Here is an 18,063-nt window from a genome sequence, read left to right on the forward strand (position 1 = left end):
TCTGAGACTCACAGTGCCTGAAATGGGCTTAGCTTCTCAGATTTTAAACTCTCTTTTTGAAACGTTGGCTGTTCTTCTGACGCCACCGGTATCTTTCTCTTCATCTACCTCCGCCCCGCACCTTCTAGGGGCTTGTAGTTTTATGTAAAGTTCATTCCGGTCAGTAAGTCGCCTTTAGTCATTTTAATACTTCTCTGCTTGGTGAAAGCATTCTGTAGCAATTCAGAAGTATTCCGTCTTTTTGCAGGTCATGGGGCAGTGGATAAAGACGTACGGAAAGGTGTTCGGCATGTACCGTTCCGAGTCTCCGGTGCTGGTGATAAGCGACGCGGAAATGATCAAGCAGTGCTTCGTGAAGGAATTCGACGCCTTCCACGACAAGCCGGGACCCCCAGTGCTTGTGGAGCCCTTCAAGGACAGTCTGCCGTTTTTGAAAGGTAATGTCACTCTCGCACCAGGAATTCTGTCGCGGTGGAATCTTCTTACATTCAGGAGTGTCAGCAGATGGCACCACCCAGCATCTGGCTCGAAAGAATGTCCACGAATATATTTCCTAAAGCTAGAAGTATATTACGCTGTAGAAAATAATTTTAGAAGTTCAGCACAAGCATCGGACACGATACAACATATTGTATCAATCTTCCGAGAACCACAAAACGTCTGACTGCCAACTTTATTAAACAAGAAAGGGGTTGCTTTTATTTGCAAGGAAATATCTGGTTCAACAACGGCGCTCCACCAAGTGGCGACATCCGTATCCTCCCTTATAAAGTCAGGAAAGAAAGAGAAGGGTTATTCAATATAAATAAACGTTCGCTATTTAAAACATCTTTATTTTCACTCAAACCTCAATCAAGAAATATGTGATAGCGTATTTTAAGAGCTACTATTTCTCCCACTCAGCAGTGTCATGAACAGCATGAAAGATTTCCCAGCGCAAACTTCCTCGGCAGGCCCGCCAGCCATCACTTGTCAGAGAACACTAGTCTGTAAAAGGGTTTGTTCCTTTATCGCCATAAGCGGTTGCTCGATTTATATGAAATTTATGGTTTTCGTATAAGTAAGGTACTCCGGAAGTCTTTTTAAGTAGTAAAAGTATTCACGTACTGCCGGAGGAGGGTGAGCAAATTATACCATCACGAGGATACGGGACCCGCAATCAACGGCTCTTCGCACATAATGATCATTGTCAGCCTTTAGTACGTGTTGCCATTTGGGCGGATTGAGCAGTCGCTTCATTACTTCCAAATGAGATTACACCTCTACGTTAGCGTAATGCCATCTAATATGATATTTTGGGCTAAAATGCTACTAGATGTCGTACAACATGGGGCGTTTAAAAGCAGCGCTTGTATGCTAGATAAAAAAAAAAAAAAACTATTGGCGTAAAGAAATGTTATGCCAAAAATAGCGCTTTTGAAGTTTTCGACTGATTATTAGTTACTGGGGCAGTTTGAATCCCGGCCCACGGGGAGAGCACTTTCGGCGGGCGCAGTCCCTACTTATTCAAAGGCTCCATTTCACTTGAAGTCCGAGCGCTGCCGGCGCTAGGATCCAATGGACCCAATCAGGCAACTCCAAAATAATTAAAAAGCGCAACAGGAAAACGGACACAGAAGAAGACACAGACACAGCGCTACTTACAACTGAACTTTATTTCCGCTGGAGCTCGGTATATATTACCGGCAACAACACAAACAAGTTAGGAAGATATAAAATACACATCGTAAAGGTCTTTGAAAACAACATAAAATGACTAAAAATTCCTGCATCACTCATCACTCATCGGCACCCACCAAAACCAGTCATGCTTGGTCAAGAAACTGCAATTCTTTTTCTGATAATGATAAAGAGGGTGCGCTTACACATTGCAACCCTAATCTAGCAATTTCTCGAGCCTGGGGTATTTCCCTTGTGGTTTTGTTTCTGTTTTTGTTCAGTACTGTACAATCTGTGAAAATCGGAGTACAACCACAATCCCGGCAATGCACACCGAGGTGTCCTGATATGACGGCATCAACGTTGTAACGGTGTTCCCTCAATCTTTCATTTAGGCAGCGACCAGTCTGTCCCACATAATGACGCCCGCACGATAATGGCACGGAGTACACAACCTCTTCTGTACACTCAACAAGGCAAGTTTTGTGCTTTTTCGTTCAGCCGGGTGCACGACTTATGATGTTCGAGGGGGAATTTACCTTTTTACATAAACTAGCCAACTTGACAGGTCCTGAAAAAACAACGTTGACCCCTGCGTGCAAGCCCACTCTTTTCAGGTTATGGGATACTTTATGTAGGTATGGTATGACCACTGGTTTCTCTTTTTTCTTTCTCTGTACTTCCGTTCCTTCCCTATTTTTATTCTTTAACGTCTTGAGAGTGTTCTCTGCTACGGCTGTTAAAAGAGAGACTGGATACCCCGCGGACTTGAGTCTTGACACCTGATTTTTAAAACTTTCGTTGATCTTGTGAGTGCACGACTTCTTTAGAGCGTTACCGAAGCAAAGATTGATTATCCCCCTTTTCAGGAGCTTTGACTGCGCCGACGCGAATGGCAGGATTAGCTTGGATTAGGTTCATAAATCCAACATACATGCTCGGGTCGAAAGTCAAGCCTCAGGTCTAAAAACCTAATGGAACCCCCCTCTGGCACTTCATGTGTTATCACCAGGGGCCTTAGACAGTCACTAAAAGTAAACAGGGTCACGGACACCTGCTCCTCAAAGACATCCAGCCGCAGTCCAAGAGGAATAAAGAATCGTCCACAAATCTAAAAATGCTTACAACCGTAGAACGCTCAAGTTTGCTAGCCAGAGAAAGAAAAAAGAGAAACCAGTGGTCATACCATAGCTACATAAAGTGTCCCATAACCTGAAAAGAGTGGGCTTGCGCGCAGGGGTCAACGTTGTTTTTTCAGCACCTGTCAAGTTGGCTAGTTTATATAAAAAGGTAAATTCCCCCTCAAACATCATAAGCAGACCCGGCTGCACGAAAAAGCACAAAACTTGCTTTGTTGAGTGTACAGAAGAGGTTGTGTACTCCGTGCCATTATCGTGCGGGCGTCATTATGTGGGGCAGACTGGTCGCAGCCTAAATGAAAGATTGAGGGAACACCGTTACAACGTTGATGCCGTCATATCAGGACACCTCGGTGTGCATTGCCGGGATTGTGGTTGTACTCCGATTTTCACAGATTGTACAGTACTGAACAAAAACAGAAACAAAACCACAAGGGAAATACTCGAGGCTCGAGAAATTGCTAGATTAGGGCTGCAATGTGTAAGCGCACCCTCTTTATCGTTATCAGAAAAAGAATTGCAGTTTCTTGACCAAGCATGACTAGTTTTGGGTGGGTGCCGATGAGTGATGCGGGAATTTTTTAGTTATTTTATGTTGTTTTTAAAGATTTTTGCGATGTGTATCTTATATCTTCCTAACTTGTTTGTGTTGTTGCCGATAATATATACCGAGCTCCAGCGGAAATAAAGTTCAGTTGTAAGTAGCGCTGTGCCTGTGTCTCCTTCTGTGTCCGTTGTCCTGTTGCGCTTTTTAATTATTATGAATCACCAACTCGCCCAACTTTCTACCCTCGTCAACTCCAAAAGTTTCACGGCGCTCGTTGGCCGTGTGTCTTTGATATTCTCAACTAAACCAACCACGCGTAGTGAATGCGCTGCGACACTGCGCCTTTTTAATATTGGGTTTTCTGAGTCGATTTCACAAGAACATCGTCATAAAAAAGTGTCCACCAATCGACAAGCACGAGCGCCATGAACGAGCGTCACCAACAAGCGTCACGAACTGTCAATATGGACGAGCGTCACTAACGAGAGTGACACACTGGAAGCCTTAAAAGGGTCATAAAAGGAATTTTTAACTTTTCCTTTTTAGCTTGACTCCTCAACTCACAAATCGTGCTTTGCACCACAAAGTTCAAGAAGACGAAAAGGAGGGACTCCCCTCTTGCTCGGACCCTCGTTTGTGTACCCGCGGACACCGCCATTCTGCTCCTAGAAGATTAGCCCGTCGCTCAAAACTCGGACAAAAGTTGCTTTCCCCACTCCGTTCACCCCGAAGCTGACAGTGCTGTGGAAGCTACATGCTCGTTGGGCCAGCCACACTTTTCCCACGTCACCACGCTCCCTCCCGCATGCCCACCAGCAGAGAATGCGGTGAGCAGAGCAGGTGAGGTGATGAAAGGGAGGCTGCTGATAGGTCTTGCAAGCGCAAAGCTTCCACCGCACTGTCAGCTTAAATTGGAAGGGATTAAGTGTGGTCCGGTGTCGTGTGACGTGCGTTTGGGCCGGGTGACGCGCAATCGGTACCACGCATATATCACAGTGAAGGGGCAGGGAGCTTTCGAAGGGAAGGAGGTACGAAATAGACCGGTGTGTTTACAAATTTTCTTACCGATAATCAGGCTTTTGACTTTCTACCCTATTTCTTTTGGCCCACTAAACGATATGCTATAAGTAATATCCCAGTCTAAACTCACTTGTTCCAGCCCAAAATTTGTTTCATGGCCCCTTTAAGGCTGTTTCACACGTTTGTGTCGACAGCGTTGCGCTGTTTTGCGTCGTGCAGCGCAGCGCCTCCCCATTGTGTCGCCATAAGGGTCGCCAAAGCAACAGCTCGAGGCAGTCAGTCTTAAGGAAGTCAAACGCAGTCAAACGCAGCTGTGTGAACGAGCCTTTACGCGACGTTAAAGGGGTTATGACACGAAAATTAAACTGATAGATTATTCTTGAAATGGAATCCTCATAGGCTACTTAGCATATACACCAAGTTACGCGATTTTTAGAGCTCTGGTAATTGCAATATTCAATTTACGAATTTTTATCATTTTCATCTGGCGACCAGGCAACACTGCCAAAGTTAGTCACACCATGGTGTCCATAAACCACGTGACCATAAACGCTCTCTCATTCTAGGCGCCCTCGTGATCGCCCAACCTCTCCTCGACGCGGTACGATCAAAACGGCTCACGGAACTCGGTAACCCGAACGCTACCCTCGCTCTCACCCCCGGTCCGTTGACCTTCCACCCTGCATGCGCCTACGGGATATTCCCGGACGAGGCTGACCACGGGGAGCTCGTCCGTAACTCGCCGTCGCTGGAGCTGGTCGCTAGCGGGTCGCAGTCAAAATGAACAGCTTCCAACATCTCTTAAAAGCAATCACTCTAATTGCTGCGGCGATCAATGTCGAACACTTTGACAAGGCGAGCGATGCCGTAGACGTAATCGTCACGGACCGCATGCTCGCAACATGGAAGGTAAACGAAGATGCTGAGGCTCGAGACGCCAAGAGAGCCAAGTCTGTGAGTGCGTGCAAGGACACACTGCGCTGGAGGCTGACTACGTAGCCAACCTCCAGCTCCGCCCGGATCCGCCCCTCCGAGGGACCCGCATAGTAATCGATTTATCCACGAAACTATCGCGCCATTTTCAAAACCAATTTAGCAGGATTATAGGAACATACAATGGGTCCTAGCAGTGTAGTTCTCTCATATTTCATTTTTGGCGTGCCATAACCCCTTTAAAGGTACCTTAAGGAGGTTTCTGAAATCGCCTAAATATGGCGATACCTCACTCTGTTGCCTCTAAGCATCCCAGAAATTCCTATATCGTTACGATGCGCAGCCGAATTCTCTATTAAAAACAAGAAAAAAACAATCCAAGATTGCTATGCACCGAGGTCATCTCCGGCAATGGGAGGAGCATGTTTCGAAACCAGGACCCCTGTCAGCCAATACACCTTTCCAGAAAACGCTCCTAGGCTGCCGCCATGTTGCTGATGCGGCTAGTGAGACTCTCGCGCCCTCTATCAGCTAGAAATTTTCTGCCACTCTCTTGGACTGTGAAGACCCGCTCAGCGCGATTGTCTACCTATGTTGTTGCGGTTTTGCATTCGACGTTTTCTGGGCCCTTTTGAAAGTTTCTACTCACTTTTTCTGATGCATGCTGCGTACCCTTTCTGTGTTATCTTTCATTGTGAGAAACAGGGCTGGTAATTGCCTGCCATTCAAGCTTTCTGCTTGCCATTCACGGGAAACGAAGTCGGGGAAGGACGTCAAACGGCCCTCGACGCGGTTTTTTGGCGAACAATGACAATTGTTCTCCCCCCTCCCAGAGATAGCTGTCCGGGTTGGGGTGGGAAGCCGGTCAGTCGCGTTCGTGCCTTTGCCTTGGTACTGTTGTGAAGAAAGGCAGCTCTGCCCAAACCGTGCCCCAAAACGAAGTCATCTTGGATACCGTCCGATCGTCAAGACGTGACTGTGGTCCACTGTGACTGTGTTATTTGAGATCTTTCTCAAATAAATTACTTCAGATAACGCTGCATCGTGTGGTAGGTACAATATATTGTTTAAATGTTAACACTTGCTAAATTGTATGCCCGTGTCCGGTCCCTCGGTAAACATGTTATTTGTGAGCGTGAAAAATACACGCCTTTCGACTATCTTCTGTCGTAATTTATTTTCGACAGCTAAGCCCTTTGTCATTTGACACGCGACTATCGGGCGGCGATGTCAGAGCTTATCGTAAAAAAAAAAAAAAAACAATAACTAACATTTTAGTCGCATTCGTACTGTCGCGCGCCAACCAAACAAAAATAGTTTACAGGTGGTGTTTTTTTTTGTTGCTTTTGTTTTTTAAATGTGGTACAATGCTTTCTTAGTGTCCTCGGAAAATGCATGCACCATGAAACACAATATACAGCGTGAAAAGACAAGGATTTAGCAAGCAGCAGTGTTTGAAACTGTGCCTATATACAGGGTGAAACAAGGAGACGCCAGGCTCTTTAGATCGACCGGAAAATTCGGTTTTTTAACCTATCGCGCTACGACTTTGTGCAGCGTTGCCCACAGATGGTGCATTTGTTTTTTGTTGTAAAATTTGCGAAGAGCGAACTTACCTGAGCAAAAAGTAAAGAAAGAAAAAAGGTTTAGCTCCTGTGGAAACGGAGCGACGCCACCGGTCTGCAAACAACACGGCGCCGTTTCGCACGAGAGACAAGAGATGGCGCCAGCGGTTGCGACGGCAACTGCCGCCAACGAACGAGCAGACGACGCCGAGAGCCGGCCCTTTTGCAGACAAGGAACTGCAGTTGCTTTACAGTGGCTTAAAGGGGGTAGTCTAACGAACGAAACCGGAGAAGCGGCACAGCGTTGGAAGACGGCCGCGGGTGGCGCTGGCGCTTGCAGCACTGTCGTTCCGGCTATAGCTCCGGTTTGGTCGCTTGGTCAGCTTGGCTCCGGCCAGCTCCAGCCGATTCGAAGCTGTCGACTACACTGTCGTCTGCTAGCTTCACATTTTTATTCACCTTCAAACACAAATCATGTCGTTGGAAGTTCACTGAAAACAAATAATTGTTCTTGAGGCATTTATATTAGTTATGAAGCGTGTTAGGGTGCCTCTATCTGCCGGCCGATTGAGGCACCCAACGGAGCTGCGGATCGAAGCGCCACCTACACCGTCTTCCAAGGAGCGGCCGTTGCCGATGCATCGTGGAGGCTACGCGATAATCACACTACCCCCTTTAAGCCACTGTAGTTCCTTGCTGTTAACGCGCCTGTCTTTTTTGCTTCTGCGACTGTCGCCGCCTGCGGAACGCGCGCCACTTTTGAGTCGAAAAGATCGTCTGCTAAAAAGGCCTGCTCTCGGCGGCGTATGCTCGTTCGTTGGCAACGTTTGTTGCGCCATCTCTTGTCTCCCGTGCGAAACGGCGCCGTGTTGTTTGCAGACCGGTGGCGTCGCTGCGTTTCCATAGGGGCTAAGCCTTTTTCTTTCTTAACTTTTTCCTCAGGTAAGTTCGCTCTTTGCAAATTTTACAAAAAAAAAAAAAAGCACCATCTCTGGGCAACGCTGCACAAAGTCGTAGCGCGATAGGTTAAGAAACCGAATTTTCCTGTCGATTTAAAGAGCCTGGCGTCTCCTTGTTTCACCCTGTAGGCGCAGTTTCAAACACTGCTGGTGACAAAATCCTTGTCTTCTCCCTCTGTATTTTGTGTTTCATGGGGCATGCATTTCCCGAGGACACTAAAAAAGCATTGTACCACATTTTGAAAAAAAAAAAAAAGCGAAAAATACTTTTAAACTATTTTTTGGGCATGCGCGACTGAACAAATGCGACTGGAATGTTAGTTGTCTTTTTTCTACAATAAGTTGACACGACGCCGCCCAATTATCGGCGTGTTAAATGAGAAAGCGCTTAGATGTCGAAACTAAATTACAACAGAAGATAGCCGAAAGGCATTATTTTTCACACTCACAAATAATGGGTTTACTGATGGAGAGGACAGAGACATACAATCTAGAAAGTTTTAACATTCGAACAATATATTGTACGTACGACACGATATAGCGTTATGCGAAACGAATTTATCTGAGAAAAATCTCAAATAACACAGTCACAGTGGACGACAGTCACATCTTGACGATCGGACGGAATCCAAGCTGACTTCGTTTGGGGGCACGTTTTGAGGACAGAAGAAGAAGAAGAATACAGCTTCCTTTTTCACGGCAGTACCAAGGCAAAGGAACGCAAGGGACTGACCCGTTTCCCACCCCAACCCGGACGACTATTTCTGGAGATGACTGGGAGCTCTGCGCGAATTACCTTTGGGAGGGGGGAGAACAATCGTCATTGTTCGCAAAATCGCGTTGAGGGCCCTTCGACGTCCTTCCTCTCCTTCGTTTCCCGTGAATGTTGAGCAGAAAAGCTTGAATGTCAGGCACTTAACAGCCCTATATCTCACAGTGGAAGATAAGGGAGAAAGGGTATGCAGCACGCATAGAAAAAATTAAGTGGAAACTTTCAAGAGGGTCCAGAAAACGTCGAATTTCAAAACGTCAAGACATATGTAGAAAATCGCGCTGAGTGTGTCTTTACAGTCCAAGAGAGTGGCAGGACATGTCTAGGTGATAGAGGGCGCGACAGTCGCACCAGCCGCATCAGCATCAGCAACATGGTGGCAGCCTAGGAGCGTTTTTTGGAAAGGTGTATAGCGAGCGAAGGGTCCTTGCGCCTCCGACCGGCGGAACCGCGGAGTGATATCTCGGATGCGCGCGGATCGTTGCCCATGCGGCCCGGACTACGATTGAACCCAGCAAGTGCGCTCTGGAGAGCTGACGACCGGACGCATCACTCCCGCAAAAGACAACGAAAGGCTCAAAAAACAACAACAAAACAATGCTCTGTTTTCGGGACGAGTGTTGCGGTATTATGTTACCTCTCCGAAAAAAATTAACAGTTTTCGACTACCCTTATTTGGTTCTATCATCTACAGAAGCATACACATTTTGTAATAACCGCGTTTGCGATCTCAACAAAATGTCGCGTTTTCATCGGTCACATGTCGTCCTGGTCGCCGTAACAATTCTCCTTCCATTGCCGGAGATTACGTCGGTGTGTTTTATCTTTGATTGCTTGTTTAGTAGGAAAATCGGCCACGCATCGTTATGATGTTTAGATTTCAAGGGTGCTTAGAGCCCGCAGACTGAGTTATCGCCATTTTGGGCGATCCCAGAAACCTCCTGAGGGCACCTTTCAGGTAATAAACAGAGGGTTCTTGGAAACGTGGGGTAAAGGTACGTTTATACTCCAACGTAACGTCGACGGGCGCGGCGTAGCGCAGCGCACATAGATACTGATTGGTCGCAGAAATCGAGTTCCTGCCGCTGGCCAATCAAAGGCGCGCGTTTTGCGCTACGCTGCGTTTACTGCGCTCAACGCCGGAGTGTAAACAGCCCTTAAATCCTTCCTGCTAAAAGTACTAGTCGCACAAAAAAAAAATATTGAAGCCGTAGTGGTCTGCGTCAAATTTTTCCTGCTAAAAGTACGCGTCTATTAGAAAAAACGATTAGTTCAGTATAATTGGGTAATTAAATACTTTTGAGTAAATAAATCTCTTAATATGTTTCGATATGCGGATTCACACTGGAAGCTTGATGTGAATCGACCGAGAGCACTAAATCCACCAGTACTACAATGATGCAAGTCAAGCGCTGCATGTCACCGCGTTCCAAAAAAAAAAAATTCCTCGATTTAGATGCGTTCCTAGGATTCGGTTTCTAATCTTGGCTTATCTCCGCGCCGACGATCCCGCCCCACGTGGCCAAGACGCCAAACGTGCCTGAGCCGCCGCCATGCATCGCACGTAAAGGTGCGTCTTCACACTGGCACCGACTCTCAAAAAGAAAAACTCAAGAGGCAGTTCGGAGGTCTTCTTATCTATAGGGAGTGTTCACTGACGTAATTTTGTCCGCCATCTTGTTGTTTTGAGCTGTTTAGCGTGCGCAGAAGGCAAGCATTCCAAGGATTTACATAACCCCTTACATGCGTAGAGCACAAAAGATTACAAATTTTACCACGCTGACATCTCCTCAACAGGTTGCGATGTTATCCTTAATATTAGTAAATTTGTTTGAAAAAATAAACGAACAACAAAATGGCGGATTGACGTCGTATGAAAGCAACCTATAGCCACTTCTACGTGCTGTGCTTGGCGCCGCACGTACATACGTTGAACCACGGGGAGCCGGATTGATGGCGCGTAGATGCGCCCCGATAAGAACCCGAACCACAGAAACACGCCCATATCGAACATTTTTCGGAACGCCGTAGAATGCTGCGAGTCTTATATCATTCTAATGTGGGTGGATTTACAAGTTTTTCATGATTCGTATCAAGTTTATAACTGAAGCCACCTATTTAAGTTAATAATTAAATATTTAATGACTGAAAACTAAGTAATTACCCAATTACTGAACGCTAATAATTTGCTTTAATGGGCCCTTTTTGCGCAAATCATCGCGACCTCAACCTTTTTTGTGTTCGATCTGTAATTGTAACAGGAGCTAATTAGTCCGCGTTTTCAAAACAGTCAATAAAGTTTAGGTCTAATGCCCTCGGTCGATGTGGCGCTAGCCTGATACTATTGGAGATATGCACGACCAAAATGGTCGCTGTAGTCGACATTCCATCATTGGCGTCTTGAGCATGATGAATTTTACGCGTAATATTGGAGGTAAGAATAATGTCGGGTTGTGAACTTTAGAGGTGAGGGGTTAGGACATGCCAAAAATAAACTATCCTCTTGAAACCATTGTATGTTCCCATATTTTTTTGTGAAACTTGTTTAGTAAACGACGAGACAGGTTCGTGTGTATAACTCGATTTATATGCGGGACCCTGGGATCCACCCTATTCGGGAAGGACGCAATATTTGGTGGGCCGGTGACGTGCACGGCAAATGCATGGCGTCCCCTTTCTCGCACTCGCAGACTTGGTTCTCTCTCGGCATCTCGCGGTTCAGCTTCCTCATTCACCGTCCGCGTTCCGAGCACGCGGTTCGAGACAATGACGTCTATGGCATCCCTCGCTTCCTCGGAGTCCTCGACACTGATCACAGCAGAGATGAGAGTAATTGTTGTCAAGAGATGTTGGAGCTGGCCATTTTGACTTTGACACGCTGGTAACCAGCTCCACCGACGAACGACGAGATCGTCACGGACAAACTCGCCGTCGTCTGCGACGGTCTCGGGTGTGGATGGAGGGTGGAAGGTTAAAGGTCAAGGGGATGAGATCGCGAGTAACGTTTATAGCGTGAGAGGATGCGGTCGTACCGTGGCCATGAGCGCTCTGGCGAGGTCCAAGAATGAGAGGGCCTTCAAATATCACGTAGTTTATGGGCACCACGCTTGAATGAATGTATGGATGTTAACGGCTGCACCCTTAATAATGGGCGGTAGCTTGCGCCACCTAGACAGTCAACTAAAAGTATGATTCATCATATCGCCCTTCTAAGTCAAATAGTTCCCCTTCTGCATATTTCTTAATGCGGCTAACTTGGGCAGTGTTGCCCGTCGCCAGATGAAAATGACTAACATTAGTAAATTCATAATTAAAAATACTAAAGCTTTAATTATCGCGACACTTGATGTATATAGAAAGTAGTCTACGAACACTCCATTTCAAGAATAATCTAGCTGTTCAGATTTTGTGTAGTTCTTTAAAGCGTTAGCTTTTGTGTCCTGGTACCTACGCTGACCTTGCACTGCTTTGGACTATTTGGACTAACCAAAGTTCGCAACGTCGTCATGGGACTGCGCCACAGCCGCACGGGGTGTGGAAACTGGTTAGCAAACACCTTCTCCAAGCGCCAACAATGGCCGGCCGGATGCGGGTGTGCGCCTTGGACGCGCTCGGAAGATCGGAAGACCTGTGGACGCACACGGGCTGCGGATTCGTTATTTGACCTACCATGCCTGCCTCGCCGTTCTTGACGCGCCAGTCCTCTTAGCTTGTCACCCTGTCGTAAGCGCACGGTGTAGTCGCCCCTGGATGCACAACACGCGCGGCAACGCAAGGCCCAAGAGAACCGACGACGCCGTTTGCACGAAACCACCGACGTTCAAGAGCAGGGCTTAGCCCTCGGAAGACAACAGTACGCGGACCGCACGCGCCGATCGAGCGAACGTGCGCTGACTCTTACCGAGGCTTCTGGTGTTCGTGAGCAGAGATTGACCGGTATATTCGGGACTCCAGCAAAACGAACGGCACCTAGCGGGAAAACACTGAACTGGCCGGAACAGGTCCCTTTGCGATTTCCGCTCGTCTCTTCTGGCTTCCGTGTTTACATGTTGTCGGTGGATTGCGCCACAGAACGGTTCTACCGGTGACTGTGTCGTAACCGTAGTATCGAATTGGGACCTAGGTTGCTCTGCACTCGACCAATGTCACCGCGTGAGCCAGACATTCTGCGTTTTTCAGCGTTCATCAGCTCCGTGGAAGGACAGTGGGCAGTCCTTTCCTCGTTTCTTCGAAAAAAGTCAAGCCTCTGGAAGTTCGCTTACCCCAACACATCGCCGTAGGTTCGAAACGTGGAAGATAAAACGCTTGGGAACCAATTTTAAGCCCAATGCTTACTTGCTGCTGCCCCAGCGTTGTCCGTTGAGCTGGCACATGACACGGCACAACCTGGATTCGGCCGCCAAATTTGCCCGATAGTGGCGTCCCCTTTAGGTGGCTGGAGTCGCGAATAACATTCAAACGGCGGCATACGTGTCACTTCACGTTGCGCAAGCTGCTCGTGCGCTTGATCTATACTTCGTTTCAGCTTCGGTCCAGACGCAGCCGATCCTACAAGCGCGAGCATGTGGCCCAGAACTGTGCTTGCACTGCACGAGCGCGCGTGCTTGGCAGGGATGCTGAAAGCCGGGAGCTCGCGCTTGTAGCCTTGGCTGCGTCTGGACCGAAGCTGAAACGAAGTATAGCCGCCGGAGGACAAAACGCACGTCCCCAGTGAATAAAGGCGCACAACAAGAGAACCGTGTCGTTTGACGTGCATCGCGCGAACGTCCTTCATGCACACGCAAAGTGAACTGATCTGCTTGCTCCAGAGATACTAGTGGTTTCGGGAATGTTCACACCGCGGAAATACCCAACTAATACACAACTCCGGCGCGAAATGCTCACATTTCTTTCAGAGTCAGCGTAGCGGCCCCAGCAATTTGGGCCCACTTTTTTTTTTTCGTCGCGTTCTTTAAGAACGCGACGACTTGAAGCTTCCACCCTGCTTTTTACACACGCCTTTGAAAGTGTCGCCGTCATTTAATATCCTGGAAATGACGTCACAAATAGGAAGAACAATAGGGAGTCACTGAAACATCTCGTCGCAAATAGCCACTGAACTGCGAAGCAGGGTTGCACTGGAGGGCTCCCGGGAAGCAAACGTCCCGGCGAGAGCGGAGTGATGTCGTATACGTAGCGATCACGCGCCTCAGCGACGTCTCACGTCTCCAACGTGGGCCTCCCTCGTTCACTTGGTCTCACCTTAACTAACATCTGGGGTACACAAGAAAAAAACAAAACTAGCACAAACCACACACGGATTGCGGTTTGGGCTAGTTCCTTCCGCGCACCTCTTCCGCACGCGTGAGACAGTCAGTCCTCCCTTGTCTTTAAAGCAATGGTCTCGTATGCATGTTTAGATAGCCGGAAGTTATTAAGCCTCGATGAGCGACCTGTCCCTCAGCAATAGATGGGATATATAGAAAGCATAGTACAACCGCTAGCCTAGGATCTTTAACGTGCACCACTCAGAAGTGATACACAACCACAGGCCGGTACGATGCTCATTCAGAACAAAACGGGCATGGTGGATTGAACCGAGAATAGAGTGTGCTAGAAAGGACGAGTCAGGCCACCGGAGTGCTACTTTTGCACCTCCGCATGTAGAAAAAAGAAAACGGCTAATCCAAGCCACTTCGCTCGTAGCGCCCTTTCGGGAGCTACGAGCGGAGTGATTCGGATTAGCCGTTTTTCTTTTTTTAAGAAAAACGCGTTGCGTTCCAACGCTAAGCTCGACCGGCACACCGGTCAAGTTCATAAGAACAGTGGAACGCTGTGCTATATTTTTTTAAAGCCTAGGCGTCACGCATCACGTCAATATCATAACGTCACCGGGACCTGACTTGTCATCAAAACGCCATACAACATCCCGACAACGCCTTGACGTCAACGTCGTCATCGACGTTGACAATACGTGTTGCATGACATCAAGATTGTGTTCTGACATCATATTGCGTTGAAAGCGACGTCGACGTCAACGTCGGTATCGACGACCACGTCCACATCGTCCTCGATGCGGCGGGACGTCATGACCGCGTTACAACGGCGACTTGATGTGGCGAAACGGCGTCGTCCTCGACACGACGCGGTGTCAGGAGGCGGCGTCAGCATCTTGGCGTCACGCAACATCGTAGTTGACGATGATGCCGTGGCGCCGTCGTAACGTCATGTCGTCCTGGCGTGCTGTTTTGACGTTGCCTCTTACGTTAAAAACATAAAAAAAATACAATATAGTCTCTAAGGGACTTTATTTCCCAAATGACCTTGACCTGTGTCGTGGTTCGCTGCGATCACAACGAAGGTGGCGCTGCGATCAAAGTGTCTTGGTTCCACCTGATCGCTTTGCCCATTTTGAGGTGCAACTGAAAGCATGAGCGGAGTTTGTAGAGCTGGCCCTAGCTGGCCCCACTCAGTCGTTTCTTGTTCACTCTACATAGGATACTTGGGTTCTACGGCATGAGCTTTTGCTCCATGCGCTCGGAACGGCGGCGCGTTAGCACATTCGTCCGCCAATCCCGCCACCCTGGTCTTGTTCACCATGATGAAGCGAACCAGAATTTTTCCTGCGGGTGCTAAAATACCCCAAAATAAAACGAGCGCCATGACGATATACTTTTGGCGTTGCTTGAATGGCTTCATATATTCATTCCTTCTGCTGCGGTTGGGCTTAAAGTGAAATGGAGGATATCAGACCTGATAAATTTAATCCCCTTTCATTCGTTTCTCAGTTCGGCCGCCAGGACGCGCTAATTCGCGTTGCACGTTTGTATATGCGATAGCACCCTTCTCCTTGGCGCTTTCCTCGAAGTTGCGAGCACGGCGCCTCTGTGGCCCGTGTCCAGAATAACTCTCGGAAAAATCGGTCTATAAAGTCTTCCCTAATGGGAGGAACAATCTTGTAACCTATTAGACATGATTAAAAAAGCGCAAACTTGACAAGGGCAACAAAGAAGGCACACGTACAACAGAACTGGCGCTTACTTCCAACTAAGTTTATTTCATCATCAACCAAGCAATATTTACCATCGCCAGCTGTTTTTATGTTCGCTGGCAATGGTATATATTGCTTGGTTGATGATGAAATAAACTTAGTTGGAAGTAAGCGCCAGTTCCGTTGTACGTGTGCCTTCTTTGTTGTCCTTGTCAAGTTTGCGCTATTTTAATCATGTCTAGTAAGAACCAACTAGCCCAAACAAAAGTCGTTTTACAACTTGTAACCTATGTTCGCTCAGAAAGGCAGAAACTTTTGTCCGTGAAATCAAGGGAGCAAAGTTCTTCCCCCATCTGCATTTAAGTATGGCGGCCCCGAATTGAGCAAATCGAGCTGGACGAGGCTCAATGATGGCGTCGATAATTATACGGACTGCTACCACAATTGAGCCAAACGTAGTTACCACTGGAAATGCCTAGTGATACTGTCGGATTCTGACCGACGGTCGTCCAGAAGCCGACAGTCAACGGTACACTACCCGGTTATAGCGCAAAGGAAATTTATTTCGCACCTCGTCGGCCTCGCTGTACGATTTTGTTCACTGCAAATTTTCTAAACTGTAAATATACGTATATCCCACCGCTTTACGGAGAGATGCATGCTTCTCTTCCGTCGTATATTAAGTGTGTATAGCCCTTCGAAAGCGCAGTCGCTCTCGGTGAGGAGACAAACGGGCATCGCAGACGACAGTTACGTTCGTCAGTCTGCGATAAATGCCAGACCACCGTTTCACAAGACTATCCCCATGACGGTCGATTGTACTGTTATCACTCAAGCGGTCATCTTAAGGCCCGTTCATACGATGCATTTTTCTCGCGCATCTAGTGTCACGAAACGTAGTTTCACGAAATGGTTGCGCCGTCTGGACGAGTCCGGAAAGGACGCGCGTCCGTTTCGGACTCGTTCAGACGGCGCAACCATTTCGCGAAAATACGTTTCGCGACACTAGATGCGCGAGAAAAATGCATCGTGTGAACGGGCCTTTAAGTCCTTAATGTGAAACAGATGTAAACCCTCTACCATACGTTTTCTAATCTAAACACCACTGGCACGCAAAGCACATGAGCGTTGGTGGCAATTTCAGTCTCCATTCGCAGCGCGCAACACTGTCATGGCGATGATGATGAAAGCGGACATAAAAAAAAAAAAAGTTGATCGTCAGTGGGCACTTGGTAAGAAAAAGCAGAACCGAACGTGGCGCAGAAGTCGCGCAGGAACCCGGCAGCGAAACCTGCCTGTCTTGGGTGCAAAGTTGCATAACGTCGTTGCCAACATATGTAGATCTATCGGTCGACAAGCTCCACGGAGAGGCGGTGTTCGTAAACGGTTCTCCTCCGTTGCCTGCATGCGATAAAATTGTCCAGTACTAGCAGATTAACCCGCCAAATGTTTGGGAGATATTAGTGGCGAGATGTTTTGTTGGCGACCTCCTATGGTTCGCTCTCGTGATGTCATCACCTTGCGAACAACGAGTTGGATGGTGTTTTTAATCAGCATGGTGGAAGCTTGAGATCATTGCGTTCTCAAAGCAACACTGCCAACACCGTCAAAATTCAAGCTCTTACATTCTCCTCATTTCCGTCGATGAGAAATCCTATCCTGACCTCACAGTCAGCATGCGGCCAATCGTGTAAGGCCGATCACAGCGACGCTTTCGATCGCGCACGTCGCCAATAGTTCATAAACAGTCAAAAGGTAATCTATAAAAATACCCCGAAGCATAAAACTTCCTACAGGGTATTTTAAGCATTTCTTTGGAACACCTATGCCAACTTACGAGTGCTTACAAAAGAATGTAAAGAGAAGACCAAGTTTCCAGAAGAAGTGGCGAAGCACGGGTACACCCCAGCTGTACTAAAAAGCACCAAAACAATCTTCAGTCGGTAGTACTTTAGATAAAAATGATTGCGTCTCCGCGACAAATATCATAGACCCATAGATCCCAAGTCTTGAGCAGCGCCCCTGGCGAGCAAAATCGGACAGTTTTAAGTGGCGGTTCCTTGATGCCTCGCCTTGCGTACCCTTTCAAACGCCGTTTTAGTGCACCTTGAGAGACACAGAGGGAGGGATCCTAATAAACGCTAGCGCGCTTTCGCGGAGCGTGCATGATGGGACGCTGGGACGTCGCTTCACGTCAACATTAAGCTCGCGCTGCAGAACCCAGGGATCCTGGGTTCGAGCCCCACCCCTGCCCGTTTCGATCTGGATGAGCATCGTACCGGCGTGCGGTTGTGTATCACTACTGCGTGATGCACGTCAAAGCCCTCAGGCTAGCGGCTGTACCGCACTGGCTAAATTTCTCATCTACAGCTGGGAGACTCGTCGCCCCTGTGAGGCAGACTAAGTTCTAGGCTGTATAAACATAATGCAGTTAAATGCAAAGGTGCAAGCGAGCTGGACAATAATGATGAAAATAATCCCTGGAGAAGGGGAACAAGA

General features: G+C 47.7%; 1 protein-coding gene across 1 annotated transcript in view; it reads left to right on the forward strand.

Moving 5' to 3' along the window:
- The window catches only part of LOC8029725 (cytochrome P450 3A29), a 31,758-nt gene that overhangs the window by 8,682 nt on the left and 5,013 nt on the right, over positions 1–18,063 (forward strand). Inside the window, exon 3 of the mRNA XM_029980020.4 lies at positions 248–437. Within this exon, the coding sequence (XP_029835880.2) occupies positions 248–437 (190 nt within the window). The remainder of the gene's footprint in view (positions 1–247; positions 438–18,063) is intronic.

Source organism: Ixodes scapularis, unplaced genomic scaffold (assembly GCF_016920785.2).
Source record: "Ixodes scapularis isolate PalLabHiFi unplaced genomic scaffold, ASM1692078v2 PGA_scaffold3__209_contigs__length_174095766, whole genome shotgun sequence".
NCBI classification, from domain to species: Eukaryota; Metazoa; Arthropoda; class Arachnida; order Ixodida; family Ixodidae; genus Ixodes; species Ixodes scapularis.